General features: G+C 43.5%; 1 protein-coding gene across 2 annotated transcripts; it reads right to left on the minus strand.

Annotated features, from left to right (window-relative positions):
* On the minus strand, nucleotides 1–25,684 carry cdhr5-rs (cadherin-related family member 5, related sequence). Of its 2 annotated transcripts, none has more exons than XM_045721912.2 (15): nucleotides 25,449–25,684; nucleotides 21,019–21,125; nucleotides 20,532–20,743; nucleotides 20,331–20,387; nucleotides 20,110–20,202; nucleotides 19,928–20,014; nucleotides 16,731–16,841; nucleotides 14,659–14,832; nucleotides 14,339–14,429; nucleotides 14,034–14,140; nucleotides 13,644–13,844; nucleotides 13,383–13,514; nucleotides 11,885–11,963; nucleotides 10,112–10,302; nucleotides 1–1,871 (listed from the first exon to the last, which is right to left on the minus strand). In XM_045721912.2, exons 2-15 carry the CDS (start codon nucleotides 21,083–21,085, stop codon nucleotides 1,833–1,835), a joined length of 1,641 nt encoding a protein of 546 aa, XP_045577868.1. In that variant the 5' UTR covers nucleotides 21,086–21,125; nucleotides 25,449–25,684; the 3' UTR covers nucleotides 1–1,832. The 2 variants fall into 2 exon arrangements, with proteins under 2 accessions (XP_045577868.1, XP_014063085.2); XM_014207610.3 differs by lacking the exon at nucleotides 1–1,871 and adding an exon at nucleotides 2,973–4,875.
* Nucleotides 25,685–25,976: the final 292 nt, after the last annotated feature.

Raw genomic sequence — 25,976 nt, forward strand, 5'->3', positions numbered from 1 at the left:
CTGTTCTCTAAACATCAGTAAATGAATTGTATGCAAGTCTGTGATACCATAGTGCACTAGAGTTGACCTAATTTTCACTATGGTGAGTAAAATAATTAAAATGTGATCCATTGACTTCACCAGCATACTGTTTTAATTTTTTTCTCTAACACATTCCCCATATCTAGGCATAATTTCATGGGCACTGGATCAAAACAGGGAGAGAGGACCTTGTGTCTGCCTCCGAGTAGAACTCTTTGAATTCTTCAAGGTAGTAGACCCCCTGCTGAATGTTTGAAAGAAATTGTGGAGGCAGTGTAGATGCAAAATTAGTGTATTTGCTGAGTGTACCTGCATTGCAGTTACTGGCACAATATACATGCCGACTACAGTAGAATACTTAATCACAGCCAACTGTTTATTTGTTTTGTAGTTTATAGCCTTCTATTACAGCCAACACCCAACATCACAGCCATGGCTTAACTTGCTTTGTATTTTATCTGTTGTTTTTCTTCTGCCACTAATTGGATAACTGGCTTATGAGCGCAACACTATGGTTTAATGTGTTTTTGCAGATGTTCCACCGAGAGGGTGATCAGCAATGTTCCTCAGTACGTGGAGAAAGGGCTGGTGTCAGGGCATGTTATCCCACCATCACAGCCTATGGAGAACAATCTCAACCCTGGTAAAAGAGAGCACTGAATTTGTATAACAAATGATAGGAACAAAAAATACTGCAGGCGAGTGATGATTGAATGGAATACATAATGTTAATTTAGGCCTAACAACTGTCAAAAGCAGGTGATTACCTTTGGGTATTGCCTCTGTCTCAGGGCAGGTTTTAGATCTCTCAAGTAAAGGTCCAAGCACACCTGTAAATGTCACCTCCACCAATCACAGCAAAAGCCAAATGGCAGAGAATTATGAGGTCATCGATGATAACTTCCTGTCCATTGATCATGATGAGACACTCCTTATATTCCAAACACTAGATTGCATTGAAGTGTATCTCTTGACTGAGGGCCCTGTTCAATCAAAAACCACTAACTAGGACTTTCCTGAGGCAAGACAAAACATCACTTGAGTAGAAAGCTTTGTGTTTTCATAGAGGGCTGTAGCACCAAAGTGAATGATGAAGATAATGATGTAGGACCCTCCAGTTACAACAATCCCTCCAGCAGCCATGAGTACCTTCTCCATCTCAAACAGCAGGCCGGTTCCCATCTCAGGGCCCAGAAGGAACGCCATGTCAAAGGTCAGTGGTCAGAGGGAAATGTCAGAGGTCTTTGACAGGGCAAAGGGGAAATATACTGGGTGGATTTGTTGATAGTAATGTACCTGAATCATGTTTTTCACAGCATGAGGTAGTAATCAGAGCATGACCCTAAGAAATTGGCCTTTCACTGTCTAGGATGCAAAATTATTCAAAATGTAGGCCTAGTTAATGTTTGGTTTGCATTTAGCTAAAGTTAATGTATTATTTTTATTTTCTCTGATAGATCTCTCTCTGAAAAAGGACAAACTCCAGCATCTTCTCCTGAAACTGGACACTATGAAGGGCCCCCCGGGGCAAGACAATCGATGGCAACACAGCAGCGAGCGAGACGAACCAATTGTACTTACATTGCTAATGTCTAATGTCTTGCAGTACTAATGTCTGTTCCACCCCTTAACCTCTATAAAAGGGACACATCTCTAAAGGCAACAGTGCTTCTAAAGAGATAGTACTACAGTATATACAGTACATGTCATACAGACATAATAACTGAAAATGAATCACAATTAAAAGCAGTTCAGTCTGTGGATGTGTGATTGATGTCCAGAGTGGTGTGAGAGATGTGTGTTCTCCCTCTCTAAGGAGCCTGGAGAGGATGACAGGGCTCATGCAAATCCTGGGGACAGACAGAGAGAGGCAGCAGGTGAGAGGACAGCCAACAACCACATGGAGGATAGGTAAGCAATCACACAGCAGCTCACAGCCCCTTGCAAAGGATGTAGACTCTGGCATTGTTTGGTTGTTCTGCGTTGTTTGGTTGTGCACATTGAGTATTCAATTTATTGATGGATTATTAATAAAGTATTTGAGATTTTTGTTTCCTTTTCACAGACCTGTGCATATGTCACCCCATCACAGAGAGAGCATGAGCCCAGAGGATGACGACGCCTCTGACCATTCCCTGCACAGGTAGTGGCAACCTTTCTTGCCACACTTTGTTCATTATCCATGTTGAAATTGACCTTCTTGCTGAAGTTTATTTTGTCTCCGCAGGGGGAATAAGATGATCCACAGGTGTTGGAGCAGAATCTTCCAGTCCATCAGCTTCCCCTTCAGCCTGGCTACTGCCTTCATCATAGAGCTGCTCAGCTTCATCACACAGTATGTCATAAAGGTAAAGTTGCTCTCAGAGGGATAATGATGTACATGGGTATATTCAGATACTAGAATTCACTTATTTCAAAGTATATTATATTAGGTTGCATTTAGTTCACCTGTCTTTACCCGTGTGCACACAGGTGTTGATAGTGGGACTAGTCGTAGCGCTAGGGGAACAGGTGATCACACCTCTGTTCGGGGCACTGTTTAGCCACACCCTCCAGCCCATGGCCAGGTGTTTCGTCAACGTCTCATGGGCATTGTTAGGGAAGTCTTTATGCACGTAGCACTACTCGTCCAATCGTTCAGGCTCGTGGAAGTCAACATGGCTGCTGCTGAGCCTCGTGGCAGACAGGATGAGTGATTCAGGAAGCCCAAGGGCAATTAAAAGCCTATAAAGCTACTATAACTTAACTTTTCTCAGTGATTGAAAGTGTGCCTTTATGTTTAAGAGAAGTGTTGTAGTTTTTAGCTAGTTATTACTAGCTACAATTATACATTAATACAAATATCATAGTTACATATACAGTATACCCAATATCATTCTATCATAGCTGCACATGGAATACATCCATTCCTTCCAGTTATTCATAAGAAAACACAATTTTGAAACAGTTACTGAAATCACAAAATGTGTTTATTTGCAATGTGCTGAACACATCATTCAAGTGGGGTTGAACCATTGTTTTTGAAACAACACTAATGTCTTCGTGTGTGAACATCTACAGTATGAAACTTCGGTTTACACTCTAAAGCAAACACTAGTGACGCCACATAATCACTGTACACTATAGTTACACAGTGTTCGGGAGTAGTGAACTACGTGTAGTTCAACAAGTAATTTAATTACATTTTGCAGTAGCAAAATTCTAATCTTGGTAGTATTTTCAGTAGTTAATAACTTGTTTTTGCCATGTGGCAGTGTAGCTAACTACTGGAACTACACACTACTTTGTTGCAACGATAAAATAAAATATAGGTGAAGTAGGTAAGAATTTTCTTTCTTTTTTGGCATCAGACCTGCCTAATTCTCAGTTGAAACACATTTTGTGTGCCTAATTCTCACTACACACTCTGTTAACATCTGATTCCAGAGTGATTTGTTCTTGCAATATGTAGTCTATGGCATTTCAGATTTAGATATGATAATTTTTAACTAAGTATAGTAGTTTGGATGTAGTGAACTACTTTTTCAAATTAAGTTTACTTAACTATATTTTTCTTAAGGGTAGCTTTAGTGTAGCTTCATTTCTTCCAGTGTGAAGTAATTGGTAGCTTGGTAAACTACATTTTCAGAGTAGCTTCCCTAGCACTGTAGTTACATTGCATGCGCTTACATTATGACTTTAATTCCTGAAATACTAGTTCTTCAACACTGCAAATGAAAGTAATACCGAATGACTTCATTCACATTAAGTCTGGTCCCACACTGTTTTACAGAAAACACACGTTTCTGTTATCAGATTTACATTCGTCCATTTACTCAATCAAGACCTGAAAAGTGATTGAGCTCTTTTAGGCCAAAATAATCATTTGGAATTGGAGAGAGAAAAAACACTGAGAAAACAAAACAATTTATAAACATTTTTGTCTGTGTACAGTGTTCGTTTGGCTCCATAATATCCGTTTTATTTTTGAATAAATGGTTAGAGTTCTTTTGCATCTTCCTCAGTGTGAGTCTGAAGCCCAGAGTGTGAGTCTGAATGGTGCATCTGTGGGTTACTTGGTCGTCTGTTTGCTTGGTCGCCGGTTTGTTTCGTTGAGCCCCTGCGCTGCGATTCCCCCGTCGACGTCCTGATGCTGGAGCAACTGGACCTGGCGCCAGCTTCATCCTCCATGGCTATGTCATAATCGTCTGAAAGACAGATCACTGAGTGCATATTCTTATATTGGTTTTCTGTCTCAGACTCCTCTTCAGAAGTGCTTTTGTGTCCGTCTTTGGGATCTCTGATTTGGTGTGTTTTCATCCTGTGACTCTGAGGCTTTTCTGTGTTTGTTCGGTCCTCAGAGGTCTCGCTTACATCTGCGGTCTCACTAGAAGCGCCACTAGAAGCACCCAAAACATCTCTCGACTTATCCGTCCTTTCCCCCTCGGAATATCTCTTCTCTTTTGTGTCAACGGCGCGTTCCCACTCCTTCTCCCATTCCCCCTCCTCCTCCTTCTCCATATCCCTCTGCTTATTCCTCTCCTTCTCCTTCTCGTCTTTCGTCACAGCCCCCATGCTGATGGTGCTGTCAGCTTTCCTGCCATTGGAGAGTAGGGTGGGAGTGAGGTTTTTAACCAAGGGCTCTGGCATCACCAGTATAGGCAGCATGTCGCCTGTTACGGTCCTGGAGCCGCAGTCTGGATAGCTGCTGTGGGAGCGTGGTTGTGGTGGGATCAGTGACTGTTTCCTGGTGTAGACCCCATGTCTCCCATGGAGGCTTTCGGAACCTCCTGAGGCCTCGTAGTCTATGCTGAACCCTTTGTTCTGGTAGCAGACCTCCTCGATCAGGGGGATCATGGGCCGGCCCGAGTTCACCTGTCGATCACGGAAAGAAGGGGCATTTAGAGGGTTGCTTTGAGTTGAAATGGTTGCTTTGTGACTTATGTTCCAACTGATGCAGTGTTGTCCTTGTCCGTGCAAAAGTCTCATTGGTCTCGTTCAGAATTTCAAAAGTACATTGGGCAATTATGGACAAACAATTCAGCACGTTTGAAAAGCTGAGGCTGTACGACCAGATCAAACTGCCCCTCCATGCCCATACCCCGCCTCCCAGGATGCCTCTTCCACAGAGCTAAACAACCGTATCACATTCTGTTCATGTGTTACTTCACGCATACATTTTTTAACAGCTGAAATAAAAACCCTGTAGCATTTTGAAAGAGCATTCCCCCAAAATATCTATTTTGTAGGCTAATTTAAGAGTACATGATTAGCATGTAGCTACAACCTTCTCTGTCTGTTGTAACTAAGGATATTGCAGTAGCACAAACATAAGCAGTACGCAATTTTTTTTGCAATATCCTTATCCTAAACGTGGTGGGAAACCAAATGCATTTAGCCTACATGACAACATAACATGTAGCCTAACGCAGTTATTTCGCAACACCAAACGATATGATAGACAGCACATCATTGAAATTTGCCAGAGTCGCCCGTTTCAGCTCTGGCCAGCCGAACTAGCACATACGCAGAAGGTACGGTTGTTTAGCTATCGGGAAGAAGCTTCCAGAGAATCTGGTCACGAAGCCACTCCGTTTTTGAAATATTAAAACACCACACATTGGCTTACTGAATCCATATAGATAGATACTAGATCTATTCTATGACTGAATCTATAATATTCCACTTACACATGGGGTTGGGTACTGACCATAAATCGGCTTCAGTCTACGATGCAAAACATAAGCAAGTCAGTATTTCACCTCATCACCAAACTCACAATAATTACTCCAAAAGTATTGGGACAGTGACATTTAAAAAAAAAATTTTTTGGCTCTGTGCTACCATGCTACCATGATTACGAATAATCCTGAATGAATCAGGAGTAAGGATGAGTGAGTGTCACGCCCTCATCTGTTTCACCTGTTCTTGTGCTTGTCTCCACCCCCCTCCGGGTGTCGCCCATCTTCCCCATTATCCCCTGGGTACTTATACCTGTGTTTTCTGTCTGTCTGTGCCAGTTCGTCTTGTTTGTTCAAGTCAACCAGCGTTTTCTCTCAGCTCCTGATTTTCCCCAGTCTCTCTTTTTCTCGCCCTCCTGGTTTTGACCCTTGCCTGTCCTGGCTCTGTGCCTGCCTGCCGTCCTGTACCTTGGCCACACTACTCTGGATTATCGACCCCTGCCTGCCTTGACCTGTCGTTTGCCTGCCCCTGTTGTTGCAATACACATTGTTACTTCAACACAGTCTGCACCTTACCTGAAACCTGATAGTATGAACTGGCCATGACTGACCCAGCAGACTTGGACCAGCTCCGCAACGCCATCTCCTCCCAAGGAGCCCTCATTGGTAGACACGAGGAGTTGCATCGTGGTCTGATGGAAGGGTTCCAAGACGTGGCCGAACGTCCGCTTTGCGGGAGCAATTCTGTGGTTTGCCTACTAGGCAGCCTACCACAATGGTAACATCCATGCCCCTCAGTAACCCAGCTGGTAGCAGCCCCGTCACCTCGGATTCCCAGGAACCCCGCTTACCTCCCCCGGAGCACGACGATGGAGATTCCAGAACCTGCTGGGCCTTTCTCCCCCAGTGCTCCCTCATTTTTGAGCTGCAGCCTTCTTCGTTCCCCTCGGACCGCTCGAAGATAGAGTACATTATTACGCTGATGTCCGGGGGGCACTCGCCTGGGCCATGGCGGTGTGGGAGCAACAATCCGCCGTCTGCCTCAGTCTGGAGGTATTCGTAGCGGAGGTGAGAAGTTTTCGAGGCTCCGGTGTCCAGGAGAGAGGCTCCCCGGAAGTTACTCCAGCTTCGGCAGGACTCCCTCCGTGTGGTAGACTATGCGGTGGATTTCCGCACGCTACCAGCGGAGGGTGCCTGGAACCCGGAAGCACTGTTCGACACGTTCCTGCACGAATTATCAGAGGAAGTAAAGGACGAGCTTGCAGCCTGGGAACTTCCGACGGATCTCGACTCACTCATCGCTTTAACCATTCGGATCGATGGTCGGCTATGGGACCGTAGGAGGGAGAAGAGGTCTGATTGTGGTCCCAAACGCTCACTCAAGGATCCCACCTTGCATTGATGAACTCTGGAAGTCCCCGGCATCTTCATCTCCGAGAGGATCCGAGCTTACCCTAGTTCCTCCAAGAGCCTCCGAAGACTGCTGATTTGTCCCTTCCCAAGCCGATGCAGCTCGGCAGGGCAAGGCTGTCTCCAGCCAAATGCATACACAGACTTAACACCTAGAGTTGTCTGTATTGCGATATTGCCAGTCATTATGTGTCTACCTGTCCCTTCAAGAGACCTAGCTCATTGGTAGGAATGAGTACTCTGATGGGTCTTAAGGATAATGTTGCTTCTCCCCCTACTCAACCCCCTCTCCATGCCACCCTACTGTGGGGCGACCAGTCCAAGTTTCTCCAGATACTCATCGACTCGGGGGCCGATATGCGTCTTATGGACATTACCCTGGCGTCCGAGCTGGGCATCCCCACTCAACCCCTCTCCATTTCCATGGATGTTAGAGCGCTGGAAAGGCACTCTATAGGCCGGGTCACCCACCATACCACCCCATCAACCTACGAGTGTCGGGGAACCACAGCGAGACGATAAAATTCCTGCTAATTGAATCTCTGTAGGTTCCCGTGGTATTGGGATTCTCTTGGCTCCAGCGACACAATCCCTCGATTGACTGGCCTACTGGTGCCATTGTGGGCTGGAGCCTGTTCTGCCACACTCATTGCCTGAAGTCAGCTCTGCCTGCCCCGGGACATATTCCTGGGGGCTTGGAAATTGCTCTGGACCTCTCCGCCAACCCTACGGAGTACCAGGACCTCCGGGAGGGTTTCAGTAAGGCCCGGTCCACTTTGCTTCCGCAGCACCAACCGGTATCCAAGAAGGTCAAACCGGATGCGCTGGCACGCAGCTATAGCCCCGCGGCTACATCCCTGGAAGCCGAGACCTTTCCCTCCTGCTCCAAAATCATTAGCCCCTCTGCTGTTCGTCCTCTGTTGTCCCGTACCCTCCGTATACTTCCTACTTTCATGTGTGTAGATGTAAACCCATGTCTCACAGCCCTTTGTCTCCTGTCACCTGATAGTGAGAAAGGTACAGAGGCATAAATATCATACCCACCAAAAATGCTAGCCTCCCCTGCTATTGTATTAGCATATCTTGGGGGTATGATATTTGTGCTTCTAACTTTCTCACACATCATTATTCACGATTCATTTAGAATGATCCATAAACATGGTAGCATCCACATTAATGTAGAAATGTTTAGAAACATAAAAGTGACTCCAAAATGACACAATACATTATTTACCAATCATTTCTATTGGGTACAAAATAATCTGAACTACAACCAAAATAAACAGCAAATGCATCCAACAAATGTGTAGAGTCACAAGCTTTCTGTAATCATTGTGTGCTATGAATATGGGGCCACTTAACTTTTTACTACTTTAATACACGTAAGTGAATTTGTCCCAATACTTTTGGTCCCCTAAAATGGTGCAAAATTAAAGCTGACAGTCTGCACTTTAACCTCAGTTGATGTATCTTTTGAAATTCAGACTGCTGGAGTACCGAGCCAAAACAACAACAAAAATTCCACTGTCCCAATACTTTTGGAGCTGTACTGTACATGTAACTATTATGTTTCATGTGTTTACAGAGTTCACCATAATACATTTGCTCAAGCTGCACTACATTTTCTTGTTGCTGCATCTTGAGAAAACAAAACACAATGCAGAACCACGACGTCACAGTACAACCACAGGTGCCATACTTGAATTAGCATAATTATGCAATGGAAGTGCATCACATGTAAACATTTAACACACATTACACCATCTCACTGTCACAACCACAACATCACTCTAGTGCATACGTCAAAGCAATGCATTCATGAAAACTCACCATCTGGAACCCCCTTAAGCTCTATATAAACAGCATTAGTGAAAAAAGACATCAGGGGCATAGAGGGAGAGAGTGAGGACGGGAGGAAAGAAAGACTGATATGCTGAGTTTTAACTTGTTCTGCCAACCACTGGTTTAGGAGTCAGAGCTCAAAGATTGTAGTTGATATGGCGTTACAGACATGTTTAAAAATATATATATTAGTCCCAATGTTTTTTTGCCTTGGATTACGCTGTAGTTTAGATAAGTGGTCGATTAGTTTAGATTTGACAGTAGCTAGGTTTCCATCCAATTGGCGACAGATTGTCATACCAATATTCTAAAACCTGCATATAGAAAATAAGTGCATTTTTCCACCAGTGTGGTTTCCACCCCAACATTTTTTCACAAAAACTGTTGTGTTAAATAGCAAATGTGCCTACTATGGTATTGGCATGTGCGTTCTAGCCAACAGCTCTCAGATACAGTGCGGGTAGGCTAGTCTACGTGATGAGATTATTATAGATAAGAAGTGAGGATATTTTTATTTGTCAAATGGCAGTCAAGCATCGATCATCATGTCACCAGAATCAGACCCTTGATATTTATTGGAAAGGAGCATCAAGATCACCGTGCACTTTCACCACCCTGTGAAGTTCATCATCATTTATTTCATCAGTAGCCTAATAAACTGCATAGTTTCCCAAGTCGTAGTGGGAGGACCACACAGCATATCATGGCGTGACTCCAAGTTTACTTCAATATGATGGTTATTGTATCAATATTTGCGCATAAAGGTGTTTCCTCCGGAATTTCTCACTTTACGTTGCGTATTTGGTTTTGTCGACATTTGGAAAGTTCACCAACAACTTTTTTTTTTACTTGCATAAAAAGGTTGGATGAAAACCTGGTTAATGACACATTTAGCTCAGATTAGGGTTGTATAAGCGAGCTGTCCTTAGTTGCTTCATTGTGTTTGACTGTAGTACTCAGTGGGTTTACATGTTGTTTCATGCTTATACTTTATGTGTCTTTGCCATTCCTGAGCATTCATTCAGTCGCAACTAGCCAGCAAATGGTCATTCAATATTTCAACACCTGGATCAATATCTTTCTTTCACTTGTGTGCGTGCTTTAGTTGCCACTGTGTGTGTGTGAGAGTCGTGTGTGGATACAATGTGTGTGTTACGTGTACATGGAGCAGCCCTTACCACATTGGGGTGCTTCCCCAGGGCGACAGCCCCTCGTCTGGCCGGGTCCCGTCTCCGTCTCCTCTTGGCCCATCGGATCAGCAGGAACAGGGTGGTCACTAACAGCAGCAGCATCCCACCCATGATACCGCCAGCCATCCTCACATCCATGTCTCTGAACAACCGCTCTTCTCCAAAAGGTGTCCGTGGAACTATGGAGAAAAGGATGGAGGGATAGGAGAGACGGTTTAGCGTATGAAGTCCAACTGCCCGCACAACTGGTCCAGGGCTATGAGCACAAGCCGGTTCACTTTGCACCGGCTTGTGCTCATAGCCCTGCAGAGTCCTACTCATTCATCCTTGACGTCCAGCCAGTTGACTGGCTTAACTCTTCCTATTGTATTCATGTTGTCTGGAGTGGCGTGATTGACCGTGCATTGGGGGGGGGGGGGGGGGGGGGGGTGAACTGGGAGATTATAAGTGGATCTTCCAGCAAGACAATAACTTTAAAGAATAAATGCATTATGTCATTCGGGTTTGTTCTAAGTCGTCCAGCATGGATCAATTCTTATGCTTCTTATCACCTCTTATGCAAATAAGGTCACAAATATTTAATGAATAGATCAACCACACATTAAAAGCCACAAAGAAATAGTTAATTGGCCACAAAATCAACATTTTGCAATGACCATCTTAGTCTCCGGACTTAAAACACATTGAAAACCTGTGGTTTGAATTGAAGAGGGCAGTCCATAAGCACATACGAAGGATATAAAGGACATTTTAGAAAGGCTTTGTGTCGTTATCCTCGCAAGGTAAGGTAATGAAAACAGGGTATAAATAATTTTGACCCCTAGCTTAAAATATATATATAATATATTATATTACTTGTTAAACAAAATCTCTTTCTCTGAGCAATTGTATTAGTATAAAATAATATAGTTTCCCATTTTTTTGGAGCATACAATATACTGTAGCTCTGTCTTTCAATTATATATTTTATACAGTCATTTTTGCTCATCTTTATCAAGGGTGTCAATAATTTGGAATGCAGACCGTGGGGGAAAGAACAAGGACGCTGTCATTTTGCGCACATCCCAGAAACTGATTTTAGTGAATGTTTGTAAAATCCGTCATGATTTTTGTGTTCTAACAGGCCCACAATGTGGTTACTAAACAATTTGGCTGTTTTCGCTGCATAATATTTAGAAATAGTCAATTTCGGGGTTAGAAAAGATTTCTGTTAACTGCCATTCGTGTAAGCTGGTAGCATAGCAAGGCATATAGAAATCTGTGGTGAAGCCGTTTTTAAGTGTAATGGAGTTGGTTGGTGGCAATGACATGAACATGTATTGGGGTTGACATCCATACAAGCACCATATTCAGATTTTTATCCCAAAATAGTGAGAAATACCATAGCCTAACTGTAAACTACTTTTGATGGGGGGCAATGAAGAGATTCTGAATCTTTCCCCCATGGGGGACACGTGAGTATAGTTGCCTGGCATGCCATGGCATTTCCATTGTTTTGGTCGAGTTCAATTGATGTCTTTCCTGCATCTATAGGCTACACTGTAAGAAAATAGTATTGTTCTTTGTTGACATTCAGAGAGCCCTAGTGGATTAACCAGTGTTGATCTGCTCCATATGTTGTGTGCACAGTACTGTCATTGTGACTTTCCCTAACTGTTAAAGAGCTGATACTGTGTGTGTGTGTGTGTGTTCTGTACGTGGGGTTCCTGTATCCTAACCCGCCCTTTCCCCCTTGACGTGTCAGTAATACTCAGTACTTACCTGGCTGGCCTCTTTGTAGCAGCTCTATGTCGACTGAGGCTTTAGCAACCTCACCTGATTCCTCATCCATAGCGACCACCTATAGGATAAATAATGATATTACAGAGAACTGTAGATTTTAGCCAAAAAAGGCTTCTATGTGTATTTCTAACCCTAATCTTAAATTAAACACATTTTAATGTGTGTGTTACCTACAGTTGTATTACTACTGGACCACTTATTGGTCTAACCTAGCTATACAGTTAGCCAGGGACGACTAGTAAAACCAAATGTCCCTGTTTAACAAATCCAGGTTTTACACTGAAAAAAATATATAAATGCAACATGTAAAGTGTTGGTCCCATGTTTCATGTGCTGAAATAAAATATCTCAGAAATGTTCCAAATACACAAAAAGCTTATTTCTCTCAAATGTTGTGCACAAATTTGTTTATCCCTCTTAGCGAGCATTTTTCCTTTTCCAAGATAATCCATCCACCTGACATGTCTGGCATATCAAGAAGATGATTAAACAGCATGATCATTACACAGGTGCACTTTGTGCTGGGGACAATAAAAGGCCACTCTAAAATGTGCAGTTTTGTCACACAACACAATGCCACAGATGTCTCAAGTTTTGAGGGAGTGTGCAATTGGCATGCTGACTGCAGGAATGTCCACCAGAGCTGTTGCCAGAGAATTAAATGTTCAGTTCTCGACTATAAGCTGCCTCCAACGTCGTTTTAGAGAATTTAGCAGTACATCCAACCGGCCTCACAACCGCAGACCACGTGTATGGCGTCGTGGGGGTGAGCGGTTTGCTGATGTCAACGTTGTGAACAGAGTGCCCCATGGTGGCAGTGGGGTTCTGCAATGGGCAGGCATAAGCTATGGACAACGAACACGATTGCATTTTATTGATGGCAATTTGAATGCAAAGAGATATTGTGACGAGATCTTGAAGCCCATAGTCGTGCCATTCATCCGCCGCCATCACCTTATGTTTCAGCATGGTAATGCACGGCCCCATGTCGCAAGAATCTGTACACAATTCCTGGAAGCTGAAAATGTCCCAGTTCTTCCGTGGCCTGTATACTCACCAGACATGTCACCCATTTAGCAAGTTTGGAATGCTCTGGATTGACGTGTACGACAGCGAGTTCCAGTTCCTGCCAATATCCAGAAACTTCGCAGAGCCATTGAAGAGGAGTGGGACAACATTCCACAGGCCCCAATCAACAGCCTGATCAACTGTATGTGAGTTGTGTCGCACTGCATGAGGCAAATGGTGGTCACACCAGATACCGACTGGTTTTCTGATCCACGCCCCTACCGTTTTTTAAGGTATCTGTGACCAACAGATGCAGAGCTGTATTCCCAGTCATGTGAAATAAATAGATTAGGGCCAAATTAATTTATTTCAATTGACTGATTTCATCATATGAACTGTAACGTATTGCATGTTGCGTTTTATATTTAATATTTTTGTTCAGTATATATTTGTCTGACTATGACCGTACCTCTAGGATGTGCCTCTCAAAGGGTCGTAGGTGGTCGGTCTTAGCGATGATAACCCCTTCCTGGGTGATGTGGTACAGTGCAGTTGTGGCTGATGTGGGCGGGAGAGAGTAATGCATTTTTGGATTCACCCCCTGTGAATGGAGGGAAGGTGAACCGAGAGAGGATGTACCAGGAACCAAGATGGGATGAAAATACTTTGGTTTATGATCCCTTTAAACTAACTAAATTTAGTCAGACACACACATCGTCCCATTGCTTACATCTACGAAGTCCTGGTCTATGGCTTGGATGAGAAGCACCTCGTTCCCATAGGTGGAGACTAGCGTGGCCGGACTGGAGCTCTCGACGATGAAGCCCTTGTACGTGGTTCTGTTAAAGAGGGGAGGGAACCGGTTCTCTGCTAGCACCCGGACCAGCGCTGTCGCCACACTGTACTTCTTTGGGTCATTCAGCTGAGATGCCTGTAGATGATTGATGTTGTTTTCAATGTCAAACAGTCCAGGAAGATCCCATTTCAGATCTATTCGGTTACCAAATTAGATTTTTAAAAGGCTCTTAGTACTGTGCCTATTGTCTCATTTGTGGCTTTTTGATTAGGCACTCTACTGATACTAGTGCTTTTATCGTTGTTTCATTCGTTATTTTCTTACCATGATGCGTAGTCGGAATATAGGTGTCAGGTGTCTGTTTTCCACCCGTCTAGTCAATGTGATCTCTGCTGTTTGGTTGTCAATCTGAAACCTGTTTTTGTCAGCACCTGAGGCACATGTGTTACAGGTAAATACACGGGACGTCACACAGAATGACCATATGAGTTCACGTCTGTCAAGTGTAAGGCTGCAGTGCAGTCCTTTCAAAAAAGAAACATTAGAGCCGTCTACTGGCCTCTCAATAGGCCTTGAAAATGCCTATTGGCGACTATGGCTTAAGCAGACACTATTAGCTAGGCCCACACCTGAGAGAATGGAGTAGAGCAAAGGCGTATCAAGGCTTCTGTCTCCATCTTCGGCATGAATTGGACCAGGAGAGAAATGCAGTAACATGTCCTGAAACCAGAGAATTACTGCATCTTAGAATCCACATGGATTGTTTAATCAATCAATTGTTACATCTTGACTCCTGCCAGGTTGCCCTCGCAAAAGAGATTTCTAACTTCAAGTGTCTTTCCTGGTTAATATATTAAGGGTTAATCAAAAAAAGAATCAATAGTGTATGCAGTATGCACATCCATATAATTAAAATTCTACAATGAAAGATCTAAGCAGTAGTCATGACCTGGTCCTTTTCTGTGATGTTGACTGCGTAGATGGGATTGGTGCAGACAATCGTGTGGTTGTTGTCCTGGGAGATAGGTGTGCACGGTAGGAACTGAGGGTACTGGTCGTCCCCGTCCTTCACGTTCACAGTCAGAGAGGCGGAAGTGTTGTACCACTCCTTGGTGTTGGTTTCCTGGAGTAGATATTTATTATTATTTTATCTAAGCTTCAGTAATGACACCCAATATAATGGAAAACTCTTCCACCTGGCAAGACTGAGAGCAAACCCTTACGGAAAAACCACATTGATTTCACATGTGGAAAATCACAATTTCACATTTGACATTTTTACATGTTTTGCACATGTGAAACCATGTGTTTTTGGATGTGGATTCAAATTTTCACATGAGATTTCACAGGTGATGCCCTGCGAACAATAATGACTCATTATGATAATCACTCTGTCACCGTGATCTGTTCACCTGTCTTGTGCATATCTCCACCCCCCCCACCAGGTGTCTCCTATTTTTCCCCATTATCCCCTGTATATTTATACCTGCTTTTTCTGTTTGTCTGTTGCCAGTTCGTCTTGTCACGTCTTATCAGCATGTTTTCCGTTTCTGCTGTTCTCAAGTTTTTGTTTTCTATTCTACCCGGTGCTGACCTTTCTGTCTGTCCTGACCCTGAGCCTGCCTGCCGTTCTGTCACTGATTGACTCTGACTTGGATTACGATCCTCTGCCTGTCCTCGACCTGCCCTTTGCCTGTCCCTTTGTTATAATAAATATTCAGAGAATCAAACTATCTGCCTCCTGTGTCTGCATCTGGGCCACATCCAGAGTCGTGATACACACAGCACTTTTAACATGGTGTTTTCAACTTAACAACTTTAACAAACAATACTACATTGTGTATGTTTATTTATGCAGTAATTATTATTCAACATGTCTTACCTGTGATTTTAACTCACAACCTCTTGGTTTACAGTGTTCCGATTTTCCTGCTATGCCACAATGTCTGTGTCAGTAACCGATTTCGACTGTATTGCTACACTTTGGACTTAAAATTAAATCCCAACCTTATTAAAAATACAGTCAAGAAAATACAGTCACTACATGTGTAGGTCCCGTGTGGCTCAGTTGGTAGAGCATGGTGTTTGCAACGCCAGGGTTGTGGGTTCGATTCCCACGGGGGACCAGTACGGGGAAAAAAAGAAAATGTATGAAAACGTATGAAATGTATGCCTTCACTACTCTAAGTCGCTCTGGATAAGAGCGTCTGCTAAATGACTAAAATGTAATGGTATTGCATGTAGAAATGTTTCCTCCCCATGTCCACATTCGTTTCACATGAGATAATGTTCTTCCATGTGATCACATGTTGTCACATGTAGTTTTATGTTGTCACATGTTGCTTCACATGTTGTTACATGTTATGACATTAAATTCACATGAAATTACATTTCATCACGAGATCACACAAAATCACGTGTTCACATGAAATTCATGTGTTTTTTTTCTGTAAGGGAAGACAAAGACATGGTCGGGAGACCAGTATTCAGCCCAGCCATGTCCTTCCACAGCATTTGAGATTTAAGGTTAGAGAATGATGCTGCCTGCAAGATGCAATGTGCTTTGCATTGTAACTATTTATGATTGGTTGCTCTCCACAGAGTATTTGAGGGTGGCTTTACTCATAAATAGTTGAGTAGATTATAATACACGTCTAGTCAGGCAGTGGCATAGTAATAGATGACATATTTTCAGATTATAATTATATTATATGACTAGGCAGGGAGTACACAGTAATAGCCTCTGGCTTTCAGAATTATTGGCCTCTGGCCTCAATGTGTTCTTGTTGATTAATGAAAAAGGGGATTAGTAGCAGAAATGGGTTCAAATGGTATTTGTTTTCTTTAACATTCTTCAGCTGTGCTTGATTGAGCATGTCTGACTCAATGAGTTCACTGAAATAGCCCAAGAAGTGCAACCCCGTCCGTCTGGTACCTCAGACAGGCTCAATCAGACGCTCAAAGTATTTGAAAGAAAACACATACTATTCGAACCCAGGTCTGATAAGTAGCAGGTCTTACCACAGCGTAGATGACTAGCTGCAGCTGGGTTTTGGTCTCATAGTCCAATGGCTTGTCCAGGATCACTTTACCACTGTTGGGTAGGTCTATCCTGAAGTAGCTGGCATCAGGCTGGGATGAGAGGAAACATGGAAATGAATGCTCATTAATTTAGTGCACAGATGGTCTACCAAGTGATTGACACAGAGGTGTAATCAGCAAGGTTAGGAGGTACAGGAGCATTAAAATAGATTTAATTTGAGTAGATGTTGGGTTGTCACTATAAGTGGATATATTGGGTCATTGTTTGAAATAAACAGGAACATGACAACAGGATTCAACACTGTGGTGAATTGCCTACTAGAGAGCGAGGAGTTTTATTGGTACAAATACAGTTTGACTGCTGTCAATTAACTCTTCATACTCTCTAAATTCTATCACACACTGTCCCATTATGATTCTCTGTAAGTTCAAACTCATGGGACTGTCAAATCAAATCAAGTTTTATTTGTCACATACACGTGTTTAGCAGATGTTATTGTTGGTGTAGCGAAATGCTTGTGTTTCTAGCTCCAACAGTGCAGTAATATCTAACAAGTAATATCTAACAATTTCACAACAATACACACAATACATACAAATCTAAAGTAAAGGAATGGAATTAAGAATATATAAATACTAGGGCGAGCAATGTCAGAGCGGCATAGAGTAAGATACAGTAGGATAGAATACATTTCAGTTTGTCAGTGATGTGTACGCAGAGGAACTTGAAGCTTTCCACCTTCTCTACTGCGGTCCTGTCGATTTGGATAGGGGGGTGCTCCCTCTGCTGTTTCCTGAAGTTCACGATCAGCTCCTTTGTTTTGATGATGTTGGGTGAGAGGTTATTTTCCTGGCACCATACTCCCAGGGCCCTCACCTCCTCCCTGTAGGCTCTCGTTATTGTTGGTAATCAGGCCTACTTCTGTTGTGTCATCTGCAAACTTGATGATTGAGTTGGAGGTGTGCGTGGCCACGCAGTCATAGGTGAACAGGAAGTACAGGAGTGGGCTGAGACTGCATCCTTGTGGGGCCCCAGTGTTGACGATCAGCGAAGTGGAGGTGTTGTTTCTTACCTTCATCACCTGGGGCCGGCCCGTCAGGAAGTCCAGGACCCAGTTTCACAGGGTGGGGTTCAGACCCAGGGCTTCGAGGTTAATGATGAGCTTGGAGGGTACTATGGTGTTGAATGCTGAGCTATAGTCAATGAACAGCATTCTTACATAGGTATTCCTCTTGTCCAGATGGGATAGGGCAGTGTGCAGTGCGATGGCGATTGCATCGTCTGTGGATCTATTGGGGCGGTATGCAAATTGAAGTGGGTCTAGGGTGTCAGGTAAGGTAGAGGTGATATGATCCTTGACTAGTCTCGCAAATCACTTCATGATGACAGAAGTGAATACTACGGGGCGATAGTCATTTAGTTCAGTTACCTTTGTTCCTGTACCCAAGAAAGCAAAGGTTGACATTTTGAAGCATGTGGGAACAGCAGACTGGGATAGGGAGAGATTGAATATATCCGAAAACACTCCAGCCAGCTGGTCTGCGCATGTTCTGAGGATGTGGCTAGGGATGCCGTCTGGGCCCGGCAGCCTTGTGAGGGTTAACACGCTTAAATGTCTTACTCACATCGGCCACGGAGAAGGAGAGCCCACAGTCCTTGGTAGCGGGCCACGTTGGTGGAACTGTGTTTTCCTTAAAGCGGGTGAAGAAGGTGTTTAGCTTGTCCGGAAGCAAGACGTCGGTGTCCGCGACGTGGCTGGTTTTCCCTCTGTAGTCTGTGATTGTCTGTAGACCCTGCCACATACGACTCGTGTCTGAGCCATTGAATTGCGACTCTACTTTGTCTCTATACTGACGTTTTGCCTGTTTGAATGCCTTATGGAGGAGATAACTACACTGTTTTGTATTCAGCCATATTCCCAGTCACCTTGCCATGGTTAAATGCGATGGTTCGCACTTTCTGTTTTGCGCAACTGCTGCCATCTATCCACAGTTTCTGGTTAATGTAGGTTTTAAAAGTCTCCTATACACTCCTATACACTTCCTGATAAACTCAGTCACCGTATCAGTGTATTCGTTGATGTTATTCTCTGAGGCTACCCGGAACATATCCCAGTCTGCGTGATCAAAACAATCTTGAAGTGTGGATTCCGATTGGTTAGACCAGCGTTGGATAGTCCTTAGCACGGGTACTTCCTGTTTGAGTTTCTGCATATAGGAAGGGAGGAGCAAAATGGAGTCATGCCTTGTAGGCATCCCGGAAGTTGGAGTAGCAGTGGTCGAGTGTTTTAGCAGCGCGAGTACTTCATTCAATGTGTTGATAGAACTTTGGTAGCATTTTTCTGAAATTTGCTTTGTTAAAATCCCCAGCTACAATAAATGTGGCCTCGGATATGTGGTTTCCAGTTTGCATAAAGTCCAGTGAAGTTCTTTTGAGGGCCGTCGTGGTGGCGGCTTGAGGGGGAATATACACGGCTGTGACTATAACCGAAGAGAATTCTCTTGCGAGGTAATACGGTTGGCATTTGATTGTGAGGTATTCTAAGTCGGGTGAACAAAAGGACTTGAGTTCCTGTATGTTATCTAAATTACACCATGAGTAGTTAATCATGAAACATACACCCCCGACCTTCTTCTTCCCGGAAAGAATATTTATTCCTGTCTACGCGATGAACTGAGAACCCAACTGGCTGTATGGACTCAGACAGTATATCCCGATGTTTCCGTGAAACAGAGTATGTTACAGTCCTTGATGTCTCTCTGGAAGGAAATCCTCGCGCTGAGCTTGTTAACTTTATTATCCAGAGACTGAACATTAGCTAGTAATATACTCAGAAGTGGTGGGTGGTGTGCAGGCCTCCTGAGTCGGACTAGAAGTCCACTCCGAGTAGCTCTCCTCCACCGGCGGTGTTTTGGATCAGCCTCTGAAATCAGTTCAATTGTCCTGGGGGGTACGAACAAAGGATCTGAGTTGGGAAAGTAGTATTCCTAGTCGTAATACTGGTGAGTTACTGCTGCTCTGATATCCAAAAGTTATTCCCAGCTGTATGTAATAACACAATTTTTTGGGGGGGCTAATAATGTACGAAATAACACATAAAAAAAAACGAAATACTGCAGGGTTTCTTAAGAGCTAGAAGCACGGCAGCCCTATCTGTTGGCGCCATTTTTCATACCAAGGCTCTGTCGATGATGTAGGTGATGCTGTCTCCATCAGCATCGATGGCCTTGACGGTGAAGACTACAGAGTTGACTGCAGTGAGCTGAGGATTGATGAAATACAGAAGACCTGTCATTATGCATCTGAAACACAAGAGTATCTATATCATCAAAGTGTGATCTAGAGATGTATCTTTACCTCACTTATGTAACGTGGTTGTATAGTCTTCTCAAAGAACCTTGGTTTGTTGTCGTTTTCATTCAGGATCTCAACTATGACCCTGTATTCACTCTAGAGAAAGAAAACAGTATTTTCAGAAACTCAGTTTAGGTATTTCCTCTCCTTCATTTTAAGTCGGTTCACATTCTAAATTTAAAGGTTGGGAATAACATGCTGTAGGCCTAGTTGAGATGCCTTACCTGTATTATGTCATCTTCATAACATGTTAATGCTGCCATCAAAACAGATCCATGGCGCTTGGAGAGAAAAAGCTATTAATTATACTTGTTAAGTATGAACTGTCAAAGATATTAATGTGTCCTACTCAATCAAAACTGATAACTGGTTTTCTGGTATAAGAATTAAAACAGAAGGACAGCAACAGCGTGATGTCTTATTACCTCTCGATCCAGGACTCTTAAAACGGATGAGTTTAGCCTGATGGTTCTCCCTTCAAGGTAGAACCAATTGGCGTTCTCTCCGGTGAGGCACAAGCGGATGCTATTGACTCCTGTAGGGTCCCCGATGATGCTGAGGTTCGCTATGAACTCTCCTACGGGGCTGTTCTCGCTCACCGTTGCAAAGATGTCCGACCCACCCAGGCAGAGGCTGGCTGTCAATCAACAGACACAGATTTGGGGTCAATGGCTCTCAATTCAATTACTTAAATGAAATGTCAATGACTTATGTTCATTAGCGGTTCAACCATAAGTAGCATTGTTCTCTTTATTAAGCCAGGAGGCATTGTAGTTTTGGTTTAAGTGATTAATTACAAAAACCATAACATGATACCAGTGGTCACACAGTATTTGCAGTTTCATGTTGAGGCAACTGAAGAAGCAAGACCGCTATTCCCCACAGTGAGAGTTTGATTGAACTCTGGCCTACCTTTGATGACATGGTAGGATGTGATTATTGCCAGCTGGCAGAGGAACAACCCCCATGGGGTCAACATCTTCCTCTAGCCTCCTGAGCCTCCAGTCTCTCAGCCACAACTGCAACCCACAGAAACCAGCAGCAAAATAGCGGTGTTACATTTTTATAACTTAATCCAGCAGAGACCGGATATTAAGTTCTGTATTATATGCAAATCATTATTGACAGCATTTAGGTAACCAGGATCCCCAAAAAACTTTTGTGATTAAGACTGTTTGTTTTCCAATATGAAGTACAGTCAGTCCAGCACTAGTTGACAACCATTTCCCCTTTGTTTACATCCTGGCATTCACCGCAAGTCCTCCTTCTAATACTATAAACCAGTGGTTCCCAACCTTTTTTGGTTACTTTACTACCTACTGAATTTGGCTCTGCCCGGTGTACCCGTGAAGTAGCCCCTCGTGCATTTTACCAGTAGGACTAGGGTCTTATGAGTCTTCTCATGTATCCCCTGTGGATAGGCCTAGTACCCCTGATTGGGAACCACTGCTACAAACAATTTAGTCCCTCTTTGTTCACTCCTAACAGCCTTCTGCCAAGGCAGTTACGGTAACCAGCCCGGGTGACATGACTTTCACTGCGGCCTCTCTTGCTAAACCCCACCTCAGTGTCCATTAAGTGTTCTCAGTGCCTGAAAGCTTTTTTTGGCTCCTTGTATAATCAACTTTTAAATCCTCAATATTTTCCCTTCTCTGACATTTTTTAGGCTTATGTCTTACACCAAAACAAGGCAACTTGTGTTATTTACCGTAATTCATTATGACTAATGTTGACTAATGAACCACTCCCTCCGGTAATCCTTTCATGTTTGTTTTGTTTTATGTTGTTGATCACGTTAAATGACTGCAATTTGATTAGCCTGAGGCCAGTGCTAGTCAATTGTTAGCCTGTGTGCCAGTCTATTTTGCTATTCCCCTCCTTGTCATGCTAAACATGTTTGGCATGACATTTCCATAGCGAGTTGACATGAGAGCAGAAACAGACTGGCAGCCAGGCTAGTCATTTGTTGCTAGGTCTGTTTAACAGATTGATCTGCCTATGAGTGTCCACTGAGTGTCAGTCACCCTCCTTCCTGCTCTCAGCAGTCAAAACCTGGATTGGTCACACACCTTTACTGTTCTCAAAACTTTACTGTCATAGAATCAATAATACTTTTTTCTCCCCAATTTCGATCTTGTCTCATCGCTGCAACTCCACTAAGGGCTCAGGAGGTGACGGTCGAGTCATGCATCCTCCGAAACATGACCGCCGGCTGGCTTCCGCTGAACCCGGAAGCCAGCCGCACCAATGTGTTGGAGGAAACACTGTTCACCTGACGACCGAGGTCAACCTGCATGCGCCCGGCTGGCCACAGGTAGTCTCTAGAGCGCGATCAGTCAAGTAAAGCCCCCCCAGCCAAACCCTCGCCTAACCCGGACGATGTAGTGCCTTAGACCGCTGCGTCACTCGGGAGGCCAACTGTTATAGAATCTTACTTTAATATATTTTACTGTTTGCTATTTATTGTTTAAATGACAGTGTGTTTAGATGCCACCTGTGGCTTGAGTGTAAAAATGCACACGCTGCTCAGTGTAGTTATAAGGTTCAGTGTTAGAATTAGGCTATGTGTCTGAGTTGTGTGTTTGGAAGGTCTCGTCTGACCTCTCTGACCTAACAGCGCAAGAGAATCATGAGGTGAAGTACAGGTACATCACGATGGATGCCCAAAGTTTCCTTTACTTGAGATCATGCATGCTCAGTGATACTATGCTTTCTTAGTAACAGAAATACAGAATGTACAGTTTTTTCTCTCACTTTTTCAGTTGAAATTTCATGGAAGTCACCATGATTACTTGGTGTTCAATACAATAGTATGGTTCTGTCACAACATCCGCCGAAGTCGGTCCCTCTCCTTGTTCGGCGGCGTTCGGCGGTCGACGTCACCGGCCTTCTAGCCATCGCCGATCCACCTTTCATTTTCCATTTGTTTTGTCTTTGTTTTACACACCTGGTTTCAATTCCCCAATTACATGTTCATTATTTAACCCTCTGTTTTCGCCATGGTTTTTGTGCGTGATTGTTTTATGTATGTTTGGTCCGTTATTGTGGGCTCGGTATTACGACATGTTATTGGAATATTTGAGTAAAGTTACTTGTGTTACTCATCTCTGCTGTCCTGTGCCTGACTCCTCTGCACCAGCTACACCCAGACCACTACAGGTTCAGTACAAGTAGCATCTTATGATGAATGTGATTACTTATACAGACGTAGCAATTAAGATTATAACTGCTGATTTGATGCGGATAAAATAGAATTGTCTCAATGTGCCAAATTGGAATAACGACGGCAACATGGATATGTTGGACAACACATTAAGAACACCTTCCTAATATTGAGTTGCTTCCCACAGTTGTTAAGTTGGCTGGATGTCCATTGGGTGGTGGACCATTCTTGATACACACAGGAAACGGTTGAGCATGATAAACCCAGCAGCATTGCAGTTCTCGACACAAACCAGTGCGCCTGGCACCTACTACTATACCCTGTTCAAAGGCGCTTAAATCTTTTGTCTTTCCCATTCAACCTCTGAATGGCACACATACACAATCCATGTCTCAAGGCTTAAAAATCCTTCTTTAACCTGTCTCCTCCCCTTCATCTACACTGATTGAAGTGGATTTAACAAGTGACATCAATAAGGGATAATAGCTTTCACCTGGATTCACCTGGTAAGTCTATGTCATGGAAAGATCAGGTGTTTTATACACTCCATGTATAATATTGATTGGGTTCATGGCCCTCACCCCAAAAAACAAATCAGTTCACTAATTTAGTGTGGCAAGTATATGAAAATGAAATGATACATTTCTTGGAACAGTTATTTTTTTGTATTGCACAATAGAACATCTATTAAAAAGAGTAGAGACTGATAAAGCAGCTGGTAAGGCTGTGGATAATGCTGTGTGTGTCTGCTGGTTATTAGGAGTGGAGTCAGTCTGTCTCTGGATTAATACCGTCTTTAATCTGATTGAAATACCTTCGCGACAAGGAAGTAGGTCTCTGTCACACGGGCAGATAACAGGGGATTACATATTGAATATTATTCCATATCCTATCCAGCCCGGCTTGACACACCTGCCCCTGGCAGATGTAGGCGTAAGTGTGTGTTTGTGTTTCCCCCCTTTTGTGTTTGTGTCACCCAGTTGTGTCTGGGTCAATCTGGTTCACTATAATAATACAATTAATAGGTAGTTTTAACGGAGGGATGCAGAAGTTGTAGAGGAGCTTTCATCAAACTTGCATTTACATACAGTTGCGCACTTATATATTGGTTCCCTTGCACTTTACAATGAAGTGCAATGGAGCAGAATTTTCTCTTTTCAAAACTGGTTGAATGGCTGTTTTCACAATGTAGGCAACCTACCGCAGTTGAGAAATTACCAGGAAAACGAGAATCACCTGCCTCCAACCAAATTAATTTGGCCATTTTTTGACTTCGGTGTGAAAAATATCAGTTTCAATTTCGATTTTATTGATTTTTTCTAAATTTCCACATATTTGAAAAGAAATAGTGAATCGTGCAAGGGTGGCAATAAATTAAAGCACAGCGGCAGTTATTTTAAGTACCTCTGTGCACTGTTTTGACAGCGGCCTCATCCAGCCTGCCTTTGTCTGTTGCTGGAAATTGAGGCTCTAGCTGAATAGGCCTGCGTTGCCCAGTTTGTTTCTTTCTGAAAAGCTCTCTGAACTCCTCTTGTCCTGCACCCATCACAATTAACTAAACTCATCAAAGTGCTTTTGATAACTGAACACAGCAATTACTGAGCCACTAGGGCCCGCTTCGAACATTCCCTGAACTTAACCGTTTAACCTATCCTTAACTCTATCCTTAAATCTATCCCAAACCCTATCCTTAACCCCTAAGCCCTAGCCTAGCTAACGTTAACCTCATACCTAACGTTAGCTTTAGCCACCTAGCTAATGTTAGCCACAACAAATTGGTAACGTTGCATATTCGTAACTTATTGTATGAATAATTCGTAATACATTGATGATAGACATCCACAAATGAATACCCAGGTCGAGTCAAAGCAAAACAGAAGGTTAATCCATGGTGATATTTTTGGTCACACACACCAGATATTAATTCAGTTGGAACATTATGTTCCCTAGACTAAAGGTTATTGTTTGCAATTATCACCACTTAGTTAGAAGGCAATGGAGGTCGGATACCTTTAATGCACATGTAACTCAAGGTGATGTGATGTCGCAATGATGTGAAAATTTGTCAGGAGGCTTAGCACTTCACCCACATTCTTACATACACTCATACACACTCACATATTTTCTCCTACACATACTAATTTACACTAATTTACATGTAGGCTCACACCATACTCACTGGCGTCCGGTAGCTGAATGGTCAAAGCCTGAGCCGAGGCTCTCACGCTCGCGGTATCCCTCTCCTATTCTGTCTGTTCCAGTCCCTCGGTTTCAGACACATATCTCCCCCTGTGGCAGAACTTTCTCCCAGGGTCAAACAATCAAGAGCAGTGACGACAGCACTAAACACTCCAGTCCCGCTTCTCCCACCACCACTGGTTGAGCCTTGTTCCCTAAGCGTGGGAGCGTGGCAGGGAGAGGGAGAGAAAGAGGGAGGTGTGTGTGTGTTGGGAGAGAGCATTAAGAGCTCCTGCGTAGAGCACAGACTGGGGGCTTAGCTGGCATTTCCAGGACAGGATAGCCATTCAGTACAGCAGTTAAGAGAGAGGGAGGTTGAACCGAGAACAACGCTGGCTGTGCTGCTAATGACACTAAACCAGCCTAGGGGTGTCAGTAGAGCTCTCCCACCAAGCCCCCATATCACTCTCACTAGTCACTATGAGCCCCTTGCTGGGTAGTGTCTGACGGATCACTCGGTGTGCTGAAG

The sequence above is a fragment of the Salmo salar genome, chromosome 07 (genome assembly GCF_965601325.2).
Source record: "Salmo salar chromosome 07, fSalSal1, whole genome shotgun sequence".
In the NCBI taxonomy this organism is placed as follows: Eukaryota; Metazoa; Chordata; class Actinopteri; order Salmoniformes; family Salmonidae; genus Salmo; species Salmo salar.

Excerpts from the sequence above, each read along its gene's own strand:
- cdhr5-rs (XM_014207610.3), bottom strand. The coding sequence starts at position 21,085 with ATGTTGACCCCATGGGGGTTGTTCCTCTGCCAGCTGGCAATAATCACA. Across the intron at positions 14,141-14,338 it reads GCTCTACTCCATTCTCTCAG|GTGCTGACAAAAACAGGTTT; the intron begins GTGTGGGCCTAG and ends CATGTGCCTCAG. Across the intron at positions 11,964-13,382 it reads TTGAGAGGCACATCCTAGAG|GTGGTCGCTATGGATGAGGA; the intron begins GTACGGTCATAG and ends TTTATCCTATAG.